The sequence below is a fragment of the Pelobates fuscus genome, chromosome 12, assembly GCF_036172605.1.
Source record: "Pelobates fuscus isolate aPelFus1 chromosome 12, aPelFus1.pri, whole genome shotgun sequence".
Classification (NCBI taxonomy): Eukaryota; Metazoa; Chordata; class Amphibia; order Anura; family Pelobatidae; genus Pelobates; species Pelobates fuscus.
The window spans coordinates 126785065-126808869 of record NC_086328.1 but is presented as its reverse complement, the minus strand read 5'-3'; the positions used below and the strand labels follow the sequence as shown (position 1 = coordinate 126808869).

The 23805-nt window shown below is 43.6% G+C and overlaps 1 protein-coding gene across 1 annotated transcript in view; it reads left to right on the top strand.

Annotated features, from left to right (window-relative positions):
- Window positions 1–23299, top strand: part of FNBP4 (formin binding protein 4) — a 31990-nt gene extending 8691 nt beyond the window's left edge. Inside the window, exons 2-17 of the mRNA XM_063438047.1 lie at window positions 932–1012; window positions 2075–2205; window positions 3708–3900; window positions 4444–4579; window positions 4670–4796; window positions 6054–6389; window positions 13275–13467; window positions 14363–14460; window positions 16252–16356; window positions 16604–16737; window positions 17728–17918; window positions 18125–18411; window positions 18871–18994; window positions 20547–20794; window positions 20892–21049; window positions 22572–23299. Of these exons, the coding sequence (XP_063294117.1) occupies window positions 932–1012; window positions 2075–2205; window positions 3708–3900; window positions 4444–4579; window positions 4670–4796; window positions 6054–6389; window positions 13275–13467; window positions 14363–14460; window positions 16252–16356; window positions 16604–16737; window positions 17728–17918; window positions 18125–18411; window positions 18871–18994; window positions 20547–20794; window positions 20892–21049; window positions 22572–22662 (2633 nt within the window). The 3' untranslated portion in view covers window positions 22663–23299. The remainder of the gene's footprint in view (window positions 1–931; window positions 1013–2074; window positions 2206–3707; window positions 3901–4443; window positions 4580–4669; window positions 4797–6053; window positions 6390–13274; window positions 13468–14362; window positions 14461–16251; window positions 16357–16603; window positions 16738–17727; window positions 17919–18124; window positions 18412–18870; window positions 18995–20546; window positions 20795–20891; window positions 21050–22571) is intronic.
- Window positions 23300–23805: the final 506 nt, after the last annotated feature.

Below are 23805 nucleotides of genomic sequence, written 5' to 3'. Positions count from 1 at the left end.
GAAACAGGGACCAGTTATTTATATATGTAGTTCTCATTTTGGTTTACGAAAGAGTCAGTCGTATCGTTCTTTTGATAGTGCATCCATTTTGCTCTCTAGTTTATTTGCGAAACGGCAACATTCAAAGTTGAAGGACCACTATAGGCACCCAGACCACTTCAGCTTAATGAAGTGGTCTGGGTGCCAGGTCCAGCTAGGATTAACCCTTTCTTCTATAAACATAGCAGTTGCATAGAAACTGCTATGTTTATAATAGGGTTAATCCAGCCTCTACTGGCTGTCTCATTGACAGGCGCAAGAGGCTCTTCCGCGCTTCTCACTGTGATTTTCACAGTGAGAAGACGCCAGCGTCCGTAGGAAAGCATTGAGAATTCTTTCCTATGGACTGGCTGTATGCGTGCGCGGCTCTTGTGACGAGGAGGAGGACAGTCCCCTGCCCGGCGCTGGAAAAAGAGGTAAATTTAACCCCTTCCACGCCCTAGAGCCCGGCGGGAGGGGGGCCCTGAGGGTGGGGGCACCCTGAGGGCACTATAGTGCCAGGAAACGAGTATGTTTTCCTGGCACTATAGTGGTTCTTTAAAACAACACCCAAATGTGTTTATCTAAAAGCTGAGATTAATTTCTGGTATGTTTTTGTTCTTCTAAGATTGCATGCAGAGTTTAAGAGAAATTCACTTTAAAGAGACACTACTACCCTGTAACTGCTTTATCTGGTAGACATGGCTATAGTGTGTGGAGTCCTCTGGAGACGTCCTTTCAGCGTTAAATAAACGCTATAGCATTAGGGATACAAAACTCTATAGTGTACCTCTGGATCCTTTCCTTTATTATTTTTTTTGTCTCGCTAACCTGCGGTTAAAAGTAAAGTAAGTTGTTGTTTTGTCGGATGTGATCATGCATCCTAATCTTTCCATATATTTTTCTTTGACAGATGATGCTGAGTCCCATAAAGTTCTTGTACCCCCAGGTGGTGGTACTGCAGAATTGCAGGCTGCTGTGGTGAAACAGACAGGTAGACATTATTATCATTACCACCATTTGTATAGTTTCAAGAAATTGAACAAAGCTTTGCAATTTTTTCAGTGCAGATGCATAACAGCAATTAAGTGCTGGATGGCAAAATCACGTAAGGGTTAAAACTTGTGTTTTTTTTTTTTAAAAAGGCCCAGCTCAAACTACTGAAAATTACCTGGCCATTTACAGGAAGTGGGCAAATAATAAAAAGCTTAAATCTTTTCTTATGAAAGACCCAGTAAGCAGTATGCTGCCGTTTACATTCAGAACTGCTTTAGTCCTTTTGGAATTTGGTTTTGCAAGTCTTCAGCTTACTGTAGCTGGGTTTTGCACCATTCTTCAAAAACAAAAGTATGACGTGAATGTCTTATCAATATTTAGAACTGGCCATTAGGCTGCGGCATGCCACATAAAAGGGTCCTGTAAATGGACTCTCGATCCATGGCCAATGCAGTTGTGGGAGCTTCTTCCCACCGTTTAGCAGTTCCATTTGTAAACCCACCAGGTTGTGAGAGATTGCTTTTTTTTTTTTTATTTGTTTTATTCATATCATTTTTACTAATCCGGAGTCTAGCAGTGTTACGTAGCCTGAGAATTGATCGTGGGATATAAATTCTTATGTTAAAATAACAAAACTTTGTTGAATAATCTTTCTAGTTAAGCTATTTGACCTAAAATGTGTCATTTCCCAGTTGCATGACTTTTACCCTAGGCGATGCATCGGTGTGGTGATTTAAAAAAAAGGAATTTCCTGTTGGAAGTCCTAACATCAATTGCAGCTTTGTGGAACTTTTGACGTTGCGCTATTGTGATGTTTAGCATCGAAGTGTCATTCTTTGTGACTTACGGCCATGTTCCTCCTTGCTGTTAGTTTCCACAAATTGGGGAAATTATAAATGTATTCATTGCCAAACTTCTTTAATAGATGGCATATCCCAAATAAGCAGTCAGTCTAAGATGAATCCTTTACATCTGTGATTTTTATAGTGTAGTATTATTTATTACCTTGGGACAAAAGTAATTTCTTTGTGCTGTTTTTTTTTTTTTTCTTCTTGTTTAGGGGGGCTTTGCCTTCTTGGTGCTTACACAGACAGTGATGAAGATGATGTCCCCGATAAGCCTACTGTGGGAACTGCTCCAAAGGCCAACACCTCATCAGACATCGACAGTACTCTGGCTAATTTTATGGCGGTTAGAGCATTTTTTATTTTTTTTTGCACCCAAAATATTCAAACTATTATGATCTAACTGTTCAACACTAATATGGAAATATAAAATGTTTAAATTTAACATCTTTATATGGATTTGCAATTTTACAAGAAACAGGTTTTTAAAACAATGATTTTCTTTTGTGTGTGTGTGTGTGTATATATACACACACAAAATGTTTGTGATTTTGTGTTCTAAATGCATTTAAAATATGCTCAAGTACTCCATAACCAGTGTTCGGTGTCATTTAACCCCTTAAGGACACATGACATGTGGTGATTACCTTTTATTCCAGAAGTTTGGTCCTTAAGGGGTTAAAACTGTGAGGAACGGTGCAAATATATAAACAGTGTAAGTGCACTTGAGAGAGCACCTGTGAATAGAGAACGCGTCGCATACAGATGGCTCTTGTAATTCCAGTTAGTAGAACCCTTTGCCACATTATTTCCTGATTGCAGGATTGTATCTTACCTTAAACCGAACTGGTGATCTAATGAACATTTAAAGAAGGAGCCTATCTGGAGATAAGTGGCCCTTAAGGGCAAAGCTATTTCAAATTGTGCTGTACTCTACACTAAATATTCTGTAATAACAAGTATACAAAATAATCTGTGTTAACAGGCGCTTAAAACAAACTCCAAAATAAGGTGCTCTTAGTGCAGCAGCTCCCACACAAAAATAGGAACTCTCCAATCCTATTATAATACAATAAATCCACTATATACATAAACAGTATGTGATAGTGAGAGTGTGTAGCGCTTAGTAATTATCACTTACTCTCCACTCTTTGATGAGCATACAGCAAACGGATCCAATACTACCCAGACATCTTACACACCCTTAAGAAATTACGGGGGAGTAAGTGATAATTACTAAGCGCTACACACTCTCACTATCACATATTGTTTGTGTATATAGTGGATTTATTGTAAAATATTCTGTAATGTATAGGGACTGTCTCCTTGGTGTCTTTCTTTCATTTTTTTAATATATATTTAAATTTGTGAGTGGTCATATGCATTATGAAGTAAATATACCCCATTTGGATTGCACTTGCACTTTTTAGCTGTTAATAATTCTGTGTATGGGAGGCGGAGCCTGACTGCTGAACTGGCTGATTGCATGCTGCCCGAGCTCCGGGCCGAGACCGGTAATCTGACTAATTTGCACGCCAAAAACCACCGCAAACCGTGTCTTCCAGCAACACATTGCTGCTTACTCTTTATTACTTTAAAAAATGTGCACAGTTCTTCATGCCATACAACGGTCTTTATATGTATGTTGAAACTCTGGCACCAGCTGTTGTGGCATTGCTAGCTTAAATGTAACATGTATAATCTATGCACGACAAAAAATACTGTTTATATATTTGCACATAAAGTTTTTTTTTTTTTTTATATATAAATATTTTCGCCAGAATCCCTTCTTAAAATATGATTGAAGCTGTCTGTGAAGTCTTATCTGTTTCTGTGCCATTTTTTCAGGAAATCGATGCTATCACAGCTCCTTCTGCACCAGATGGCGAAGCAGTTGTTGCTTCTTTGATTCCTCCCCCTACGCCACCAAGACCAGATCCAAAGGACAGTAATTCAGTGTCATCTAGTGCACATAATGGCGCAGAATCGGCTTTGGCAGGGGAGGCATGGAGATATGATACTCAGTGTTCGCTAACCGGAGGTGAGTGCTGTTTTTTTTTTTTTGACTGTTAAACCTGATAATCCTACACACTTTCCATCTTATCAAATATGATATGCAAACGTCTCACGCTCACAAACCCTCCACACTGTGCTCCGTTTTAACAGCTCTGCTCTATTGCTCAGTGCAAACCTATTTGTCCCCTTTTTTTGAAAGTTTGGACTGTCCAAGTTGCCTCACATCTCTTTAACACATTGCCATATCCAGGTTACTTCATCCCTACCCCATTCACTTACTGAAATGTAATTCTTTGTGTATTATTAATCATTCTATTAACCCTATTAAACATTCCCCATAATAATCGCACGCTTACCAACACACTTAATCAATCAGTTATGTTTGTCCGTTACATACTGTTTTACTCCCTTTTAATTCTACTGTTTGCATATATATCTCACCTTTTAAAAAATCTATTGATCGTATGATATGCTTTTCTATGTTTTGCAGTAATGTGAACGTTTGCTTTCTGGCTGTACCTGACACGTTTTGGTGTTTAATAAAACATGTGCTTTTGTTTTTGTCTAGTTGGTGTTGAGATGGGGGATTGGCAAGAAGTGTGGGATGAGAACACGGGTTGTTATTACTATTGGAACACTCAGACCAATGAAGTGATGTGGGAGCTACCCCAAGATCTGGCTACTCAAGTCCAGGGAGCTCAGGGGTATGTAAGATATGGGTGGACTGGGCAGATGGAAGCTCTGTCTGCTAACATAGCTTCAGTTTTAGCTCATGGTGTGTGTTTTATTTCCAGAACTGCTACAGACGGTACTTCTTTACACACGATTGTTACCGCAGAGTCCTTTTCTGAGGCAAAGGAAGAAGTTTTGGTTACAAGCACTAGTAGCTTACCAGTGATTTCCAAAAAAGATGTAAAGAAGGTGAGTGCCTTTCTTTGTAGACAATCCCTGCCCAGTGTAAGACCCTGTATGTGATTTTCAAATTTTGTATTCAGTTTAAATTGTCAATATCTCTAGCCCGAGTTCAGACCTAATTAAAGGGACACTATTGGCACCCAAACCACTTCAGCTCATTGAAGAGGTCTGTGTGCTGGCCCCTGTCAGTTTAACCCTGAGAAACTGCAATAATTACATTGCAGCGTTAACTCCACCTCTAGACCTGCATTTCTGGGTCGTTAGGTGACTTTTGGTCGCCTACCTGACCCTGGATGTCCTCGCGCTTTGCATGATTCAAGCATTGGTTCAATGTTTTCCTATGGTGTAGTCCTAATGCAATCGTGGAGCTAGCTGATGTTGGGAGAGGTCGAGGCGTAGCCTGAACCAGCACCGAGGGACATGGGCATTGGATTCGGGTAAGTAACAAGGTTGTTTTGTTTGTTTTTTTTAACTCATTCTGCACTGCTGGAGGGGAAGCGAGGGAGGGGGGCACTATAGGTTGCTAGGAATGCAACTTTGTATTCCTAGCACTATAATTTCCCTTTAACTGCAATTGGATGTTGGCTCTGAAGCATAGCTTCGGGGGGAATGTCAAGGATTCCCCAGGGGTGAGCAGTAGCATGTCGAAGTTCTCATTCACTTTGGCATTACTTTAATTTCATGTTTCTAGGGTTCACTGCCTGTAGGATTTATTCACTAAATGATGAAATGATAAAGTTTATTGCATTTGGGTCAGAAAATATATTGCAGCTTTCGTTTTGCAAATACATTTCCATTTTCCTACATTCAGTATTTAGCAATTCCCCACCTCTTGAGTTTAGCTCCACAGGGCTTAACTACCAGGAAGAAACCGGACTGTTTTGTCTGACTGCCAGGGAGGTGTAACAGGGTTAATTTATAATCGTGTCAATTGTTATTGAAATCTGCACCTTTTGTAACATGGGGAAAAATACACACTGTTCACAAATAAAGCACTTCAGCAAGCTAAAGGGATTTAGGAGTCTGAAGTGTCCCTTTAAATCATCCCTGTGAGGGATCCATCCATTGAATCCATGAATCTTGCTGACCTTTTAATCATATTGGGAAATGCCACCAAAAAAAATAAATCTCAAATCTCTGCCCTTTCAATGGTTCCTCATCTTTCTCTTTACGGCTGCCTTTGCGTACATGTGAATTATGTCAGGTTATTGCAAACGTGAGCGATCTTTGACAAGCCTTTATGGGCATACTTTCTATTTTCAGGATGTGAATGAGGCTGTCCAGGCCCTTTCCAACAAGGAAGAAGAGAAGGTGGGTGTTGCTGCGTCTCTACTTGCTCCACTTTTGCCAGAGGCTGTGAAAGAGGAAGAGGAACGCTGGCGAAGGAGAGTCATATGCAAAGAGGATGTCGGCGAAGGAGCTTCAGAAGACGAGGGGGAGGCGGCAGCTGCTGTTGGTGCAGATAGCTGCTTAGCTACATGTGCAGACGAGACTGGGCAAGATGATGTTTGCAGCACGGTCCAATCAGGAGAGAGCGATGAAGAAGAGATGGAAGAACAAGACACCCTAGAGCTGGAGATGGTCTTGGAAAGGAAGAAAGTGAGTGTTTTTGTTGGTTTTTTTGTCACTCTCCAAGTTGTCTTGCTTTTGCTTTATATTTTAAGTTTATTTTATTTGACGTGTTTAATGGTAATTAGAAATATATGTTTAAGGCTTAAAGGGACACTCCAGGCACCCAGACCACTTCTGCCCATTGGAGTGGTCTGGATGCCAACTCCCATCACCCTTTTTATAAACTGCAATAATTACCTTGCGGGATAAGTCCTGTCTGATAGACAGCCACTAGAGGGACTTCCGTGTTCTTAGAACACGAAAAGCATGTTATACGACGCTGGACGCTCAGGCTTTGTGAGGACCTCCAGCATCGCCAAAATCCCCATAGGAAATAATTGAATGATGCTTTCCTATGGGGAGGTCTAATGCGCCGTGGGCGGCCATCGCCGAGCGTGCGCATTAGGTCTCCCCTGCTGGCTGACGTCTGCGGGGAGGAGTGTAGGCGGAGCCTGACCCAGCGCCGAGGGACATCAGCGCTGGACTCCGGTAAGTCACTGAAGGGGTTTTAACACCTTCAGCAACTTGGGATGGGGAGTGGGAGGGAGTGGGGCTCTGGAGAGTCCCTTTAAGTAGTTATTATACATTACATTATTCATGAAATAGTCATTTATGTAGCACTGTATTTTGGGTAAAAAAAAATAAAAAATTCCTAGATTTTACTATTAACATGACGTAAAGTCATGATTTTATTAAAGACACGGAGGCGAGTATTATGCTTCTCTTTCTTTAATTCTCCCTCAGCAGCGAAGAGAGATATATGCAAAAGAGATAAAAAAAAAAAGAACAAATAACATAAGCATATTGACAGTGCTATCATGGGTATCCACCCCCTTAGTATATAAGGTGTAGCACTTCCTGTTTCTTCCTCTTTCTTCTGCGATCCGAAGACCAGATCCATAACTGAACGATAAACTTGGCCCGAACAGGAACAGTGGGCGGTAGTCAAAATTCCATTCTTTGATGATGGACTGTAGAACTTAGTAACGGTACTTCAACACCATGACAGTATAATTCAGGCTAAAATGAAAGGAGAAAATATGGTAATATTCGGTTGATGACTGGTTGTATCATATACCCCCACAACAGTTATAATTAATGTGTACAGCATTATCGTCATGACGTCAAACATAAGATATCTATCAGATTATATCCACAGTAGCACGTAGAGCCACTTACCTGAAGGATGTAGGAAAAACCTGTAAAATGCAGTTGAACTTACGGTTACATCCGCTTGAGGTCGATATCCTTGCAAATCCAATCCCTCCACCCAGGGAGGGCGGGAAGGGAATAATACTCGCCTCCGTGTCTTTAATAAAATCATGACTTTACGTCATGTTAATAGTAAAATCTAGGAATTTTATTAAAGACACGGAGGCTCCTATTATGCTCTTTCAAAGCTGAGCAATAACTCTTTCCGAAAAATGTTGGATTGGTTTAAAGTAGAAATTCCGGAATGTGGATTCCGTAGACCAGTCTGCGGCCTTCAGGATATCCTCTAATCGACATCCTATCGTCGATGCTTTAGAAGCCATAGCGCCTCTCACCGAGTGGGCCGAGAAAACTGTTACGTCTATCCCTGCTGAAGCTAATAACCACTTGGCCCAACGGGCAAGCGTAGGTGTAGATACCGGGAGGTGCGGTCTCTTCAGGGAAATAAACAACGGGCCTTCGTTTGGTGGTCGGAGGGAAGAAGTACGGGATTCGTATTCTTTCAAGCACAGTACTGGGCACAGCTTCTGTTGGTTCGGGAGGCGTGGATAGAAAACATGCTTAGTCGCTGATTTAGTTCTTCGTGAAATATCAAATGACACCCCCTCCGGGGTGAATGTGCGGGCTTGCCAGTCTAAGGCTCGTACATCTGATACTCGTTTACAGGATAGTAAGCATAAAATCATGAGCAATTTAGCAGACAAATGTTTAAGTGATAGTGCCGAGTTGTCGGGCCACTCTTCTAAGAATTTGAACACAATGTTGACATCCCAAAAGGACCCGTATCTGGATTTTGGAGGCCGTGCAAAACGTATGCCTTTGAGCAGGCGACAGATCAGGGGGTTCTGTCCGAGAGGACTTCCGTCTACATTATCGTGACCAGCCGAGATAGTCGATCTGTAGATGTTGACTGTACGGAACGCCTTGCCCGATTCGAATAAATGAGTGAGAAAGTCTAGTACTGTCTTCACAGGAGCTGATATGGGATCCACTGATTTTTCCAGGCACCAATCGGACCAAACTCTCCATGCCGCAGCATATGTGCGCCGAGTTCCTGGTGCCCATGCGTTCGCCAAGAGTTGGGTAGTTGTTCTCGAAACTTCCGTGATTTCCCAGGGTCCCCTGAAAGGAGCCATGCCATGAGACGGAGTACTCCCCGTTCTATCAGGTCGTGGTTCTCCCCATCCGGATTGGTTAACAGGGACGTGTGATCCGGCAGTAGATGTGGGAAATCGATTGCCATTTCCAGAAGGTGAGGGAACCAGGGTTGAGATCTCCAGCATGGTGTTATCAAGACTACTGTTGCTTTGAACCGTCGGATGTACGCCAGAGTCCGAGCAATCAGGTTGAACGGGGGAAAGGCGTATGCTCGTCCCCCGGTCCAGTCTTGAAGAAAAGCATCTGTTGCCAAGGCTTCCGGATCCGGTCGCCAGCTGAAAATTTGAGGAAGTTGTGTGTTCAGTCTGGATGCAAAGAGATCCACACTCAATGGACCCCATAGCCGTGCGATCTTGGAAAAGACCTTCGGTTGAAGTCTCCAATCCCCCAGATCCCTCAGGTATCTGGAGTTCCAGTCCGCGGCGTAATTGTCTAGGCCTGGTATGTGCTCCGCGGTCACCGACACATTGTTTTGTAAGCAGTAATGCCAGAAGTCTCGAGCTAAAACCGCCAGGATGCGTGATTTGGTACCTCCCAGATGGTTTATGTACCTGACCGCCGAGATATTGTCCAACTTGAGGAGGATTGAGCAAGAGACGCTCCTGGGAGTGAGGCTGCGTATGGCAAATGAGGCTGCCAGTAGTTCCAGTGAGTTTATGTGGAGGAAGGATTCGTCTACTGACCATCTGCCTCCTGTGGAGATGGAGCCGCAGCGCGCGCCCCAGCCATGTAAGCTCGCATCCGACTCTATTATTATATCCGGAGTGGAACCGAAGATCGCTCGTCCGTTCCATGCTTCCATGTGGGTCAACCACCAGTCCAACTCCTCCTTGGATTCCTCGTCTAGAGTGATGTTGGACTCGTACGACTGCCCGTTCCGTAGGCAAGAAGCTTTCAGGCGCCGTAACGCCCGATAGTGGAGTGGTCCCGGGAAGATCGCCTGTATGGAGGCCGCTAGTAATCCGATTACTCGGGCTAGTTGTCTCAGGGAGATATTTGGACGGTGTCTTATCTTCCTGATCTCCTTCTTGATGCTGGACATCTTGTCCGCAGGGAGACATAGAATTTGTTGTACCGAATCGACTCGGAATCCCAGGAATTCCATCTGCTGAGATGGTTGTAGTACCGATTTCTCCCAATTCACTAGGAAGCCTAGGTTCTGTAGGAGGTGCAGAGTCCACGACAGATGTGATAGTAGAAGGGATCTCGTTTCTGACAGTATGAGGATATCGTCTAGGTAGATGATGAGACGAATTCCGTGTAATCTGAGGAATGTAACCACTGGTTTCAATACTTTCGTAAAGCACCAGGGGGCGGAGGATAGACCAAAGGGAAGGCAGCGGAAGCGCCACTTCCTTGTGTCCCATTGGAACTGTAATAGGTTCCTGTGTGTAGGAGTTATCGGGATCGTAAGATATGCATCTTGCAGATCGAGTTTCACCATCCAGTCTCCTGGGAGAAGGAGGTCTCGGAGGCAGTGTATGCCCTCCATTTTGAAATGATGGTATCGGATAAAGGCATTGAGGGGTCTTAGGTTGATAACCGGGCGGACACCCCCGCCTTTCTTTGGTACCAAAAACAGGTTGCTTACAAAACCTGGGGTATCTAGAGGGATTTCCTCTATGGCATTTTTGTTGTGAAGGACCTCTATCTCTGCGGAGATGAGGTCGCGGTGTGACTGTGGCATGTGAGGCACCCTTGGAGGGGAGTCCTGAAAGGGAAGACCCGTCAGTTCTAGGTGGTAACCCTCTACAGTCTGTAACACCCAGCTGTCGGATGTGATAGTGGCCCAAGTCTGTGTGAACAAAGCCAACCTGCCCCCCACATTTATATGGGAAAAATGGGGAAAAATCGTACTCACCATAAGGGCGTTTTCCTGGGGTTGTACCTCTGCCGCCGCGGGCATTCCAAGCCCTTCCTCGAGAGGGGAAGAATGGTGTATAGGAACGCTCCTGGCTCTGCCTCTGTGTGTTGAAGGAGCCTCTGCCCGGTCTGGAGAAACCTCGGGGGTTGCGGCCGGGTAGACGGCTCCTACCTCTCCCGGCCCCACCGAAAACCTTTTGGTGGAAGACCCTCTTTATAGATGACTGGGCTTTGTCAAGGGCTGTGAAGGTTTTTACATAGGAGCCCAGATCCTTGACGAAGGAGTCGCCAAATAGCAGACCCTTAGCTGCGGCCCCTGGTTCAGAGGAGGCCATGCTAGCCAGTTTAGGCTCAATTTTCAGCAGGATAGCCTTCCTGCGCTCCGTGGACATGGCGGTATTGGCGTTGCCGATCATGCAGACCAGGCGTTGGAGCCAGCCAAATGCCACCTCAAAGTCTAATGATGCCTCACCCGACTGAGCTGCCTCCAGCATCTCATAAAGTTTCGTAACGGGACCCAGGGTGTCGAGGAACTTGTCCTGACAGTTACGGAGGGAATAGTCTAGTCCCCTTTTAGGTTTCCACCCTGTCTTGGCCAGAAACTGGGCTATCTGGGGGTCCACTTCTGGGGTTTTTGCCACAGCATCAGGAATTATGGGTCGGGGGCATTCTGCTCTCAATTTATTACGGCCCTCTTGAGAGAGGGACTTACGCACCCTGAGGGCCAGATATTGGGCGATATGTTCGGAGGGTTCCCACTCAGCAGAGCGTGGGTGTCTCAGGTTGTCCGGGTCGAAAAGCGGAACCTCTTTAGGGTCGTGTTCAGTATCTGCCCCGGTCGTCCCTGAATGTGCCAAGGCACGTGTTGGCGTTAAAGGGAATTGTTTTCCCTGGAGGCTTTCACCCTCTGAGAGCTCGTCCTCGTACGGGTCTGAGTACGGGACGTCAGACCCTTCATCCCCCTCCTCGTCTGAGTCAGACATAATATCTTGGGCTCTTGCCCGTTTCCAGTCTCTGGTAGCCGTAGCTCTCCCAGAAGCTCTACTGCGCGGTTGTTGCGCGCCATCTTGGACAGCCTGAGGCATGTCAATCAGAGCAGGTTCAACCTGCGTGGGGGGGGGGGTCCTGTGAGTGTTTGCGTTTGCCCAATGATTTGCGCCCCGGTAGTGTCCCTACAGGGGGGGCCTGGGCCAAGGCCGGGGCAGATTGAGGCTGTACTTGCCTGAGTGCAAGTGCAATGGAGTCTGATATGGTAGAGGACATAGCGCCCATGGCCGATGATATGGCTTTTGAGATAGAGTTGGACATGGTGGTGTCCAGGAGGCATTGAAATTCCTCTGAGCCCATCAGTCCAGGGTCAACCTGGGGGTCAGGATTAGTATTGGCCATAGGTGGGCTAAGTTTGCCAGGGAACTTATCACCAGATTGCATGGTGGATAATGAGTGCAAGTAAGAAAAATAATAAACGAAATATGAGTAACAGGCAGTATCAGGATTGATTAACCCAGATACAGGATGGGAAATAGTGAGATGGAGGGTAATATCAATGTAGAGAGGGTAGGAAAAGACTATACCCGTCTGAGGATGAGAGAGGAACAAAATCCGTGAAACACGCTACAGAAAATGGCCGCCGCCTGAATCGGCGACGGAAACCGAAAAAATGGCCGCCGCGAGCAAACTGCGCATGCGCGCTACTTGCGAGCGGCGGGAAATGAAACCGCCGCGCGGATAAAGTAGATCCGGCCGGCGGCAACGAAAATAGTGCCGGGAAGCGCCGCGGGGGTGTTAGACGAGCCCCGCCGGCGAAACCCGGTAGTGTGTGACCGGGGGGAGAGCCCCACCCGGAGGGGGGGCGAGGGAAAAGAAAAAACGGCAGCGCCCAGAGGGCGAACTGAGGGCAGCCCGGTCACACAGTGAAAGGTAACAGCACAATAAAATATCTTAGGAAATAATAATAAATGAAATAATAAATGAAATAAACAAGTAAAACTATGTAAAGGTGGGATAAAGGGATAACGGGAAGAGAATATCCCAACAGTATATAAATCAATACAAGATGTCACAAGCTAAAAACCCACCAAAGCACACCATAAATAAAATAGAGTGTACTTATCTGAGGGAGCAGCGAAGAAAGAGGAAGAAACAGGAAGTGCTACACCTTATATACTAAGGGGGTGGATACCCATGATAGCACTGTCAATATGCTTATGTTATTTGTTCTTTTTTTTTTTATCTCTTTTGCATATATCTCTCTTCGCTGCTGAGGGAGAATTAAAGAAAGAGAAGCATAATAGGAGCCTCCGTGTCTTTAATAAAATTCACATTTTGTATGCTATATACATGTTAAAATCACATCCCTCGATTTGATGAAAATGTGACCCTGAGAATTTTGTTAACGTGTCCTTACGGTACACACATTTTCTGCACTGTTAGAATTACTGACCGATGTCTAGATTGTTTTGTGTAGAACAATGTCTAGAACAAATTTGAATTAAACAGCTGCTGATTCCATTGAATTATCTGCATTCTTAGGCAATATGGAGATTTATTTTAATGAATCATTGTTAAATGGATGTTTTGAGGGACGTTACAGGTTACACTTTAGTTATATATTTTTATTTTTTTGTCCCCCTGCATCAGGCTGAACTCCGAGCTTTAGAGGAGGGAGATGCGAGTGTGTCTGGGTCCAGTCCACACTCTGACTTCAGCCATTCAGATGAAACTCCGAAAGCAACACCCGTTAAAAGCAAGTGGAAGGTGTTTGTTCCAACAGCTAGTCCTGATTCAGCCAGCCGCAGCTCCAGTAAAACCGGCCGTGACACCCCTGAAACCGGTGAGCGTTTGATCTAATAAACCACATTTTCAGCCTTTTTATTATAGAGAATAGAGTTGTCCAGTGCTCCCTACATTATATATTTTGGGTTCTGTTAATTATGTCTGTTCTCCCTTATATTCTGTGGTCTTTGGGTTCTGTTAATTGTCTGTTCTCCCTTATATTCTGTGGTCTTTGGGTTCTGTTAATTATGTCTGTTCTCCCTTATATTCTGTGGTCTTTGGGTTCTGTTAATTATGTCTGTTCTCCCTTATATTCTGTGGTCTTTGGGTTCTGTTAATTATGTCTGTTCTCCCTTATATTCTGTGGTCTTTGGGTTCTGTTAATTATGTCTGTTCTCCCTTATATTCTGTGGTCTTTGGGTTCTGTTAATTATGTCTGTTCTCCCTTACATTCTGTGGTTTGTGATATTTAAATGTTGGACGATTATATTGGACTGTATGCTATCTGATCATATTTATTTACTAAAAACAGAACATAATGTGGAGACCTTTTGACTTAAAACTTTCAGTTTTTCTTTACTAATTTCATAGCCTTTATAGTGTCAGGAGAAAGAATAAGAACACATCACTCAGACTGAGAGTGTAATCAACGTTTCAGCCCCACTGGAGGGCTTTCCTAAGGATTTTTTTTTTTTTTTTTGATCCTGAGGAAAACTCTCCAGTGGGGCTGAAACGTTGATCGTATTTTTAATATATATCTAATAAATCTTTTGGATTTTAATGAAGTCCGAGGAGTGCAGCCATCATTTTGGATATTTTGTATGAAAACAGCCTGCTGACTTATGCACCCGGCATTATTCAAGATAGCGTGAGTGCAAGGAAACGTTTTTTTTTTATATATATATATATATATAAAAAAAAATTTTGTGTGAGAAATGTGATTTCCTTTTCAGAACTTGCTGCTGAGAGCATTGCGCCTGTGAAAGAACCAGAGAGTGAAGAGGTGACCGATCTCCACAAACCAGTGGTGGAGGAAGGTGATGATCTGAAGGTAATGCTGTGAGATTACAGTGTTCTGGCATCATATATCGACAGACAGGGCTGCCATCAGAACTCGTTGGGCCTTTTACTGTTCCATTGGCCAGGCCCCTCCTCATGCTGTACTGCCACCTCCACCCTTAACAATTGTGCCAAAAAGATAGAAACCATCTTACTTTCCACCATTGTAAAAATAACCATGGAGTGGCCAACTTTGCTTTTATCTCCCGACTACAATAAAAATATCCCTGGCAGGACCCCCTCTCCTCTCCCTTCCTAATGCCCCCCACCACAAAAAAAATATCCCTGGCAGGACTCCATTCCTTCCTAATGCCCCCCACCACAATAAAAATATCCCTGGCAGGACCCCCTTCCTTCCTAATGCCCCTCCACCACAATTTAAATACCCCCCCCCCCCCCACTCCCTACACCACATAACACATTGTAAACATACACCTGGCTCGCGCCCATTCACTTTTTACCCCTCCACAAAAAAAGGCCCTGGAAGCTCACATATAATATTTTACCTACCTTTTGTCTGTACTCCTCTTACCTCACACACCACTCTGCATCCATCTGTGTTCTTCCAAGTCTTCATCCTCCATATTTAACAGTGGAAAGACCGGGGGTCTGCAGGAATGAGCAGGACGATGGCTCCGCAAGTTCCAGTGGTGCCTGGTGCGGGGTTCTGGCTCCTTTCTCTCATTGTTCCCTGTGTCAGGGAGGGCGTGCTCTGTTGCCACTTCCTCCCAGCCACGCAGAGAAGTGAAAGGGTGTTGGCACTGCTCCCAAGTAAGGGTCCTACTCCACAGGATATGTCCAACAGGAAAACAGGACCGGACTGACAGCAGTTTGGGCAAATTAGACCCTGGGCCCGATGGCCAATTTACATGCCGAGTGTTCCTGTCATCGTTGTTGCTTACAAGTGTAAAGTGTTTTGTAATACATTGTGGTATTTTTGTACTTTGTGTGTGTAAGAGGACATTTGTGTAGCACGTGAGGGTGTACATACAGTTTGAGTGTATGCGAGTAGTGTATTTTTATGGGTTGTGTGTGATTGTTTCCAAATCCTCCCCTTTCTGTGTACTTTTATTTTGTTTCACTTTCCAAACCCTTACCCGTGTTTTCCCCTTCCCAAAACCCTTATCCTTGCCTCCATCAAGGCACTATAAATGCACTTTAATTATTATTTTTAACATATTTATCACTCAGCCGTACCTCGTTTTGTAGCATTGCTGAGCTCTTGCCTGGGATGTTCCTCCAGCCCAGCCTCTTGTGTAGTCCATGCTGTGTGGCAGGAGCTAAAAGATATGATGGGAGTAATGCCCTGCACCCTCACAGCCAGGGAACTGCTCTAGGCTGAGGCTGGCCAAGGAAGAAGGAAGGGAATAGGCCTCTTATTGCAGATTAGGAGCTTAGACGCACTGCAGCTCATAAACAAGGTAGCGACACCAGGAAAGGAATCCATGGCTGTCTGGGCTCCTGAATGGTTGTGTACCAGTTGGGGAGTTCTCTGTATTCACCAGTAGGTTAATGAATAAACCGTGGCGGGCCCCCAAGAGCCTCAACCCATCACCCCTGTTGTGGGGGTGGGAGGGATATACTTTCTCTTCAACTAGACCTCAGCGGGCCCTGCAGCTTGTGCCGGCCCCGTACAGGAGTAATGCCTAAACCCACCTGTAGACATGTTTAATGAGACCTGGTGGAATCTTGAATTAAGGGAAAGGCTGCAGTGGTTAGCTTGTCCAAGGAAGGAAGAGGTGATAGAATTGTCCTGAATTAATCTAAATTTTTTCTTTAACAGTTCCAAATTGGAGAGATGGCCAATGGCCTAATAAGTAAACTGGAATTTCTGGGAATTAACAGGCAGTCTGTGTCCAATTTTCACGTCCTCCTGTTTCAGACAGAGGTGAGTGTCTGACGGTCTCACATGTTAATTTACCTGTATTGGCTGCAAGCTTCGCATGGATAAATAAAATAAAATGTGTAATGTGCTAGTTTTTTATTTTTATCTTGGTAAGAATTCCATTAGCTAAAAGTGTCGACTTTCTTTTAATGTATTTTATGTTGCTGCTTGGTGATTTTTGGGTAACCTATTTATTTGATCCTATGCGCTGTTTGCCATAACGTGTTAATGGTTTGCTGGTTATTTCCAGACTCGGATCTCAGACTGGAGGGAAGGAGCACTGAGCGGACACTACCTGAAACGTAAACTTCAAGATGCAACAGAGCAAATAAAACAGTATGAAATTAACGCCACCCCTAAAGGCTGGTCCTGCCACTGGGACAGGTACGAATTTCCCCCCACTTTTCACCTTTCACCTCTCAAAACATGACTTGTGACATCACCACCTGACCTCGCGACCTCATCTGTCTGGAGACTGAAAGCTGCTGCCATTAGGTTCTGGGTGGGCAGACCTTGCGGCACATGCAGCGCTTGGCCCTGCACATTGGAGAAAACAAAAAGCTTTTTTCTGTAAATGTACATATACATAGTTTCCTCATTGGACAGAAAGTTGGTGTTGAGTGCATTGATCTGGGAGGGAATAAGGGGGGAAGCGCATGCGAGAGCTCTGTGAACATTTCAGGATGTCTGGACCCCACATTTCCTGTGTAACATCGATGAAGTTAACTGAAGCTTCAGGGCGACAGCTGTCAACGAAGAGCAAGATACTTTCTCCTGACTCAGGTCAGACCGAAATATTTCCTTTTTAAATTTTGTCTTTTATTTTTTTATTTTGTCATTTTTTTGTTTTTATTTTATTTTTTTGTTACTTTTATTCTTTGTTTGTTTTTTTTTTTCTTTTTTCTTTCTACTTTTCTATCTTGTACTTAATCGAAGATATGTACTCTTATCTTTCAGCTCCCTGAAACTAAACACACATGCCTAGTTTGCTCTAATGAGGATCTAATAGTGGATGCCAAACATGAGCTTGGCATCCCCAGAAATGGTGCTTTCATCAACATCACTAATCTTTCTCCCACCATAAAATCTCCCTCTTTTTATTAAACACAGAAAAGAAATGACAGCCCTTAATTAAATTCTATAGTGTCAAAGTGTTATGGGACAGACTTGTCTAACGCATTGAGCTTGGTTGCATTCACACAGTGTGTTAGACAAGCTGCCCTGTGCAGGAGGTTTATTTTTCTTTGTTAAATGCAGATGTTCTGTAAGTTTCCCTCCTGTGAGCCAAATTAAAGCCACAGGAGAGAGCACAAAACAAAGGTGATGACTGTATAGGAGCAGTAATTAAAAGCTGTGTCTGTTTTTGTGATTCAGGGATCATAGACGTTATTTCTATCTTAATGAAAACACTGGACAATCTCAGTGGGAGTTTCCTGATGTGGACGAGGAAGAGGAGCGGGCTGCATCCCAAAATAAATCTGATGTCTCTAAGCTGGTTCAAAGGGATAAATTTGAAAGTGCCCCACCTCCTCCTCCTCCTCCTGAGCCGCCAGAACCCATTGCAGGTAAGATTTCCGATGATTTTATCTATGTACTGAAGAGGATGGGTGGGCTTTGGGTGTTTTGGATACAAACTGTAAGAACTGCAAACGTGTTGTATTTTTGTAATACAACGGTCAATACATAGTTACTGTAAGCTGTAGTGATTATGATGCTTAGTGTATCCCTTTTTATGCTCATGTTGGTTTGTAATTCATGTTGTATTTTTCAGAAATTACCCCTGTCAAGCCTGTGGTTCCGCCCAGTGGACAAGTAACACAATACTGGAACATACATCAACCACCCCTGCCTTTAGAATTACCCCCACCACCCCCTCCACCTCCTGAATCGCCTCCGCCGCCACCACCACCACCTCCTTCACCACCGCCTCCCCCTCCTCCTTTGGATGATGGAGAGATCCAAGAGGTGGAAATGGAGGAAGATGATGGGGAACCACCAGCCCCAGGAACAGAAGAAGTGCATGCTAAATTGCTGCACTCGGAAATCGCCGTTCACAAGGTGAGCAAAAGAGAGGCTGACCTTGGCACATTGCAAATACCTGTCTTTTTAGATTGTAATAGGAATTTATGGAAACAGACATTTACCATATCGGTGCTCCTCAGTCAGGCATCTTTTTAAGGAATGAAGGAGACTCTCACTGAGGCTTTCTAAATATTGATCTCGGTTTTGGTGGTTGTACTTCTTTAATTCTTACTGAACCCAATCAGACCTCTCTTAGCCTCTTTGATCCCTATACTTCTACTTGGCATCATTTTGAGCAAGTGACATGTTTAGAGGCTCCACAATTCCGTTCTAATGAATATATGGCTAAAATATGAACGGTTTTCTTCTTTGGTTAAGGATCCAACATGTGTGCTGATACTTATGCTGAAGGTGTGATAAACTTGCATTGTGTTGAAGAATAAAGGAAGCTTTTCTGATGTACTATCCCACCCTCCCCCTTCATTTTTCTCCCAGATAAAAGGAGATCCTGCGGTTTCTGGTAAAACGTCTAAGAGGAAGGCAACAGACATGTTTGCAGAGCAGTCTGTCACCATTGGAAGCTGTGCGGTTCTCTACTCTCAGCAATCCCTCCCAGCAGGTCTGAAATTACTTTTTCTTCCCAATTAAAATGCTCATTAAGGGAACAAAATGAATGGAATGACACATTTTAAAATGGTCTATTACATTTGTTTTTTTGCTTGTTTTTAGCCAGAAAAATTTAATTTTGGTCTGTGAATAAGCACACACCTGACAGCTCCCCACACTTATCTTATTCTTGATACAGTGAGGGGAGGGAAAGTATTTGATCCCCTGCTGCTTTTGAACGTTTGTCTACTGACAGAGAAATGATCAGTCTATAATTTTAATGGTAGGTGTATTTTAACAATGAGAGACAGAATACCAAAAAAAAATAAAGAACGCATTTCAAAAAAGTTATAAATTGATTTGCATGTCAATGAGTGAAATAAGGATTTAATGTAATCAAATTCTCGTGGCATACTTACAAGGAAATCAGAAAGGAGTAGGCTCACAGTAAAGGGTATTACAGCTATAAATTCCGCTTTGCTAAACTGCAGTTAGGTGAAAGGTTGTCTCTTCCTTTTCCCCTCATTTTGTCACTTTATTTCATTCAAACGAGGTTTACTGTAACTCTTCAGGCAAATATACAATAAAATTAATCTGGACTGTGAGACTGTAATGGAATCTTGCATAAAAAGGAAATTCTAATGGGGGGCCGGGTATAATGTAATGCGTGCTGGAAGGACAAAATAGGAAGAGTAATCTGCCCACATCCTTTTCTGACCTTCACAAAATGCCTCTCACAAGCATTCCAAATTATTCAATACTGTTAGAAACCACCATTCAAGACTATGGGATTTTTTGTAGATAAATCATTTGGAAAGTTGTTGGGTTTTATTCTCTAACTGTATTGAATAATTTGTAACGGTTATTAAATTAAAGGACCACTCTAGTGCCAGGAAAGCATACTCGTTTTTCTGGCACTAGAGTGCCCTGAGGGTGCCCCCACCCTCAGGGACCCCCTCCCGCCCGGCTCTGGAAAGGGGAAAGGGGTAAAACTTACCTTTTTCCAGCGCTGGGCGGGGAGCTCTCCTCCTCCTCTCCGCCTCCGTTCCTCCCCGTCGGCTGAATGCGCACGCGCGGCAAGAGCTGCGCGCGCATTCAGCCGGTCACATAGGAAAGCATTCATAATGCTTTCCTATGGACGCTTGCGTGCTCTCACTGTGATTTTCACAGTGAGAATCACGCAAGCGCCTCTAGCGGCTGTCAATGAGACAGCCACTAGAGGAAATAGGGGAAGGCTTAACTAATTGATAAACATAGCAGTTTCTCTGAAACTGCTATGTTTATAAAACAATTAGTTAACCCTAGCTGGACCTGGCACCCAGACCACTTCATTAAGCTGAAGTGGTCTGGGTGCCTAGAGTGGTCCTTTAAGCCCTAAATTCCCTAAAAAAAATATCAAATTGTAGCACATGTAGTTATGGGAGACATACAGATATCGATATCTTAATCTAGTTCGATTTCAGTGAAATTAAAATTGAGCTGTTAGGTCTGAAAAATGTTTTATTTGGAGTATGTCTGCTCCGCGAAGCCTAGTAAAACCTGCTTATTAGTGTGTCCTCTTTCAGCTCCACCTATGACCGCAATGAATCTCCCCGCCAATTATATGGGACTTCCACTCCAGGTTCCGTCCCCTGTAGTCATGAGCCCGTTGGACTATGCCATTCCAAACAGTATGTTACAAGCAATGCCCCACGTCATGCCACATGCACTTATCCCAACGCCTGTAGTGCCAGAACCGCAACCCCCTCCACCGGCTCCAGTGGCTACCAGCAAGCAACAAACAGAAAAAACTAAAAAGACCAAGAAAGAAAAGGTACTGCTTTTTCATCTAGAGGCTTACTTTATGCCCCCCTTTTTTTAATTTTATTCACAATTGTATAATCTTGTCTGTGCTTGGTTGTCATTCATAGGTTAAAAAGAGTAAAGTTAAAATGCCATCCTTAGTCCAAAAATGGCAAAGCATACAGAAAGAGCTGGATGAAGAGGAGCTGTCCAGTTCCAGTGATGAGGATCGTTCTGTATCAAATCAGAAACGCATTGAAGATTGGAAAAATCAGCAGTTAAACAGGTACGAAGGTCATGTGATTTAGATTAATATGTATTGTGTTTATAATATGAACAAATGGGAAATTGCAAGTTAAATGGACCGTCTAAGCACCAAAACCAGTACATCTTTATGCAGTGGTTTTGGTGTAAATATCCAGTTCCTGTATTCTGACACGAGATACAGCACATTGTCTGTTCTGTAGTAGCACTTCTAGTGGTTTCCTAGTAAACCGCCACAGCCACCCCTTTACACAGGTACTTTGTTCAGCATTATCACTCAGAATGTGTCTTTTCGGACCTTACAGGCATATTGCTGTGAGCGTACCTGCATGTCCTGAAATGGTGAGCTTGGTACTCATGAACACTCACACCATACACATGCGTGATGTAGTATTTGATTTGTGCATGCATGGGAGCTGTGCGGGTACCATATGTTCTCTATGAGAAGCATTTGATTGGACAGTAGTCAAGTGTAATGACATTAGAGTAGGCAGGTGAGGTTGCTGTGTAGAAGTTGTCTCTGCACTGGAGTAAAGCGAAGTTCTAGTGAGATTTTGTATTTATTTTAAACCGTGTTCCTTTACTGAACACGGCTTTTTGTTTAAAGGACCACTATAGGCACACAGACCACTTCAGTTCAGTGGTCTGGGTGCCAGGCCCCTCTAGTTTTAACCCTGCAGCTGAAAACATAGCAGTTTCAGAGAACCGGCTATGTTTACAATAGGGTTAATCCAGCCTCTAGTGGCTCTCATTGACAGCCGCTAGAGGCGGTTCCGCGCTTATCACAGTGAGCAGACGCTGACGTCCATAGGAAAGCATTGAGAAATGCTTTCCTATGGACTGATTGCGCACATGGCTCTTGATGCGCTTTCAGCGCTGACATTGGAAGAGGGAAATTTCCCCAGCGCCGAGGGAGCCCGGCGCTGGAGAAAGGTAGGTGATTAACCCCTTCCTCCCCCTTCAGCCCAGCGGGAGTGGGACCCTGAGGGAGGGGGGGGACCTAAAGACCCTATAGTGCCAGGAAAACGAGTTTGTTTTCCTGGCACTATAGCGGTCCTTTAATATAGATCAAGCCATATCAGGAATTGTATGCACTACTTGTGTTGGTGTTAAATTTCAATAACAGTATAGTTTGCCCCATTACTGTATAAAGTATGTCATGCAATCTGATGTATTCAGACAAAATTAAAGCTGTAAATCTGCCACACATACCTGTTTTGGAATTACAGTAGGTTATATAATCGGTGCCAATGACAAGTCACTACTAGGCAAACCTGTATCTGCCATTGACTCTGGATTACACAATGCTAGTCCAGCAGAGTTTGCACAAATACAATTGCTTGACTTCAAACCTGCTGTTAGAGCACTTGTTACATAGGATGCATTGTGCTGGGAAAATGCTGATAAAATCTACTTGCAACTTCTACGGTTTTAGCTTAGCTCTACATATCAAAAAGGGTGGTGCACTAGGCGAATGACCGTTTACTCAATTCCTTTGTATCCACGTAAATATAAACTTTCCAACTTTTTTTTTTTTTTTTTAGTGGCTTGGCTGAGAAGAACGCAAACTTTGAAGCCCTTCCCGATAATTGGAGAGAACGTCTGAAGAGAAGGAAAATGGCTTCAAGCACGTGACACCCATTTTGAGCACTTGTATATTTTATTACTCTCCAACAGATACTGTATAAAAATTCCTCCTTGTTCATATTTGTTCCACTCAGACTGTTTTTCTTATTTCAAGTGGACTGACTTCACAAATCTGTGGATGACAAGTTCCTTAACATAGGTATAAACATTTAATCTATACATTCTGTTAATTACCAGCAGATGGATAGATTAAATATTACTTCTACTTACCTGATGTGGGTGGTGGCCCCACGTTTATCCATGTGTACCCTAACTTGTACCTGCGCATCGGTGTTTGTGGGACGTGCTGGTACCCTCTCAAGCAGCAATGTTTCTAGATTCTTCTGTGTTAAAGATTTAAAGGATTAACACCCAAAGTCAAAATAAAATGCCATCTATCCATTTAACAGTCATTTGGCTAACCATGTATAGATGCACTTTATTTTACATGATACCAAGTCATATTTTCATGCCAGAGGCCCGTTTCTACCTGTTGATCAGTTTTTGTATCTGTGTATTATTTAAATGTATTTTTTCCCTTTCTTCAAAAGCAAAGATTTCCTTTTGCTAATGGCCTGAAAAGTGTTTTAAAAAGGAGAAACTTTTGTAAAAAGATAAACTGTAACAATAACTTTTTATAAAATCACTGTTTTGTTTATTTTTCCCTGCAATCCTTTATTGCCTTTAGTTGGTTGCTGTCTGCCCATCCCCAAGGAGGGCTCTAGATCGGGTAGAACCCGGAGCAATTTGCTCTCCGTAGAGTACAATCTGGTAAATCTATGCACTTTAAATCATTTCCCACCACCGATGTGCTCCATATGTGGCTGCAAGGTGACCAACGTTCCTGCTTGCATTAGCCGTTCCTAAAACTAGCTAGTGCTTCTGGAATTATTTTAGATCAGTGATGTCTGGCCTTTAGTACTCCAGCTATGGCCATTTCCACCTCCAGGATGCACAACCGACCATAATGGAGTCAGGAAAATGCAGCATCTCGAGTATCGAGGATCGCCATCATCGTGTAGAACTATGGGAGAATGGCTTGGTTTTGTTGCAATTTGTTTGGAGCGAGTTTGGGAATTTTTTTTTCTTAAATAATGGAAAGATGTTGCGTAGAGAGGTGATCACTGACCTCTAGTGGCAGAAGTATAAAAC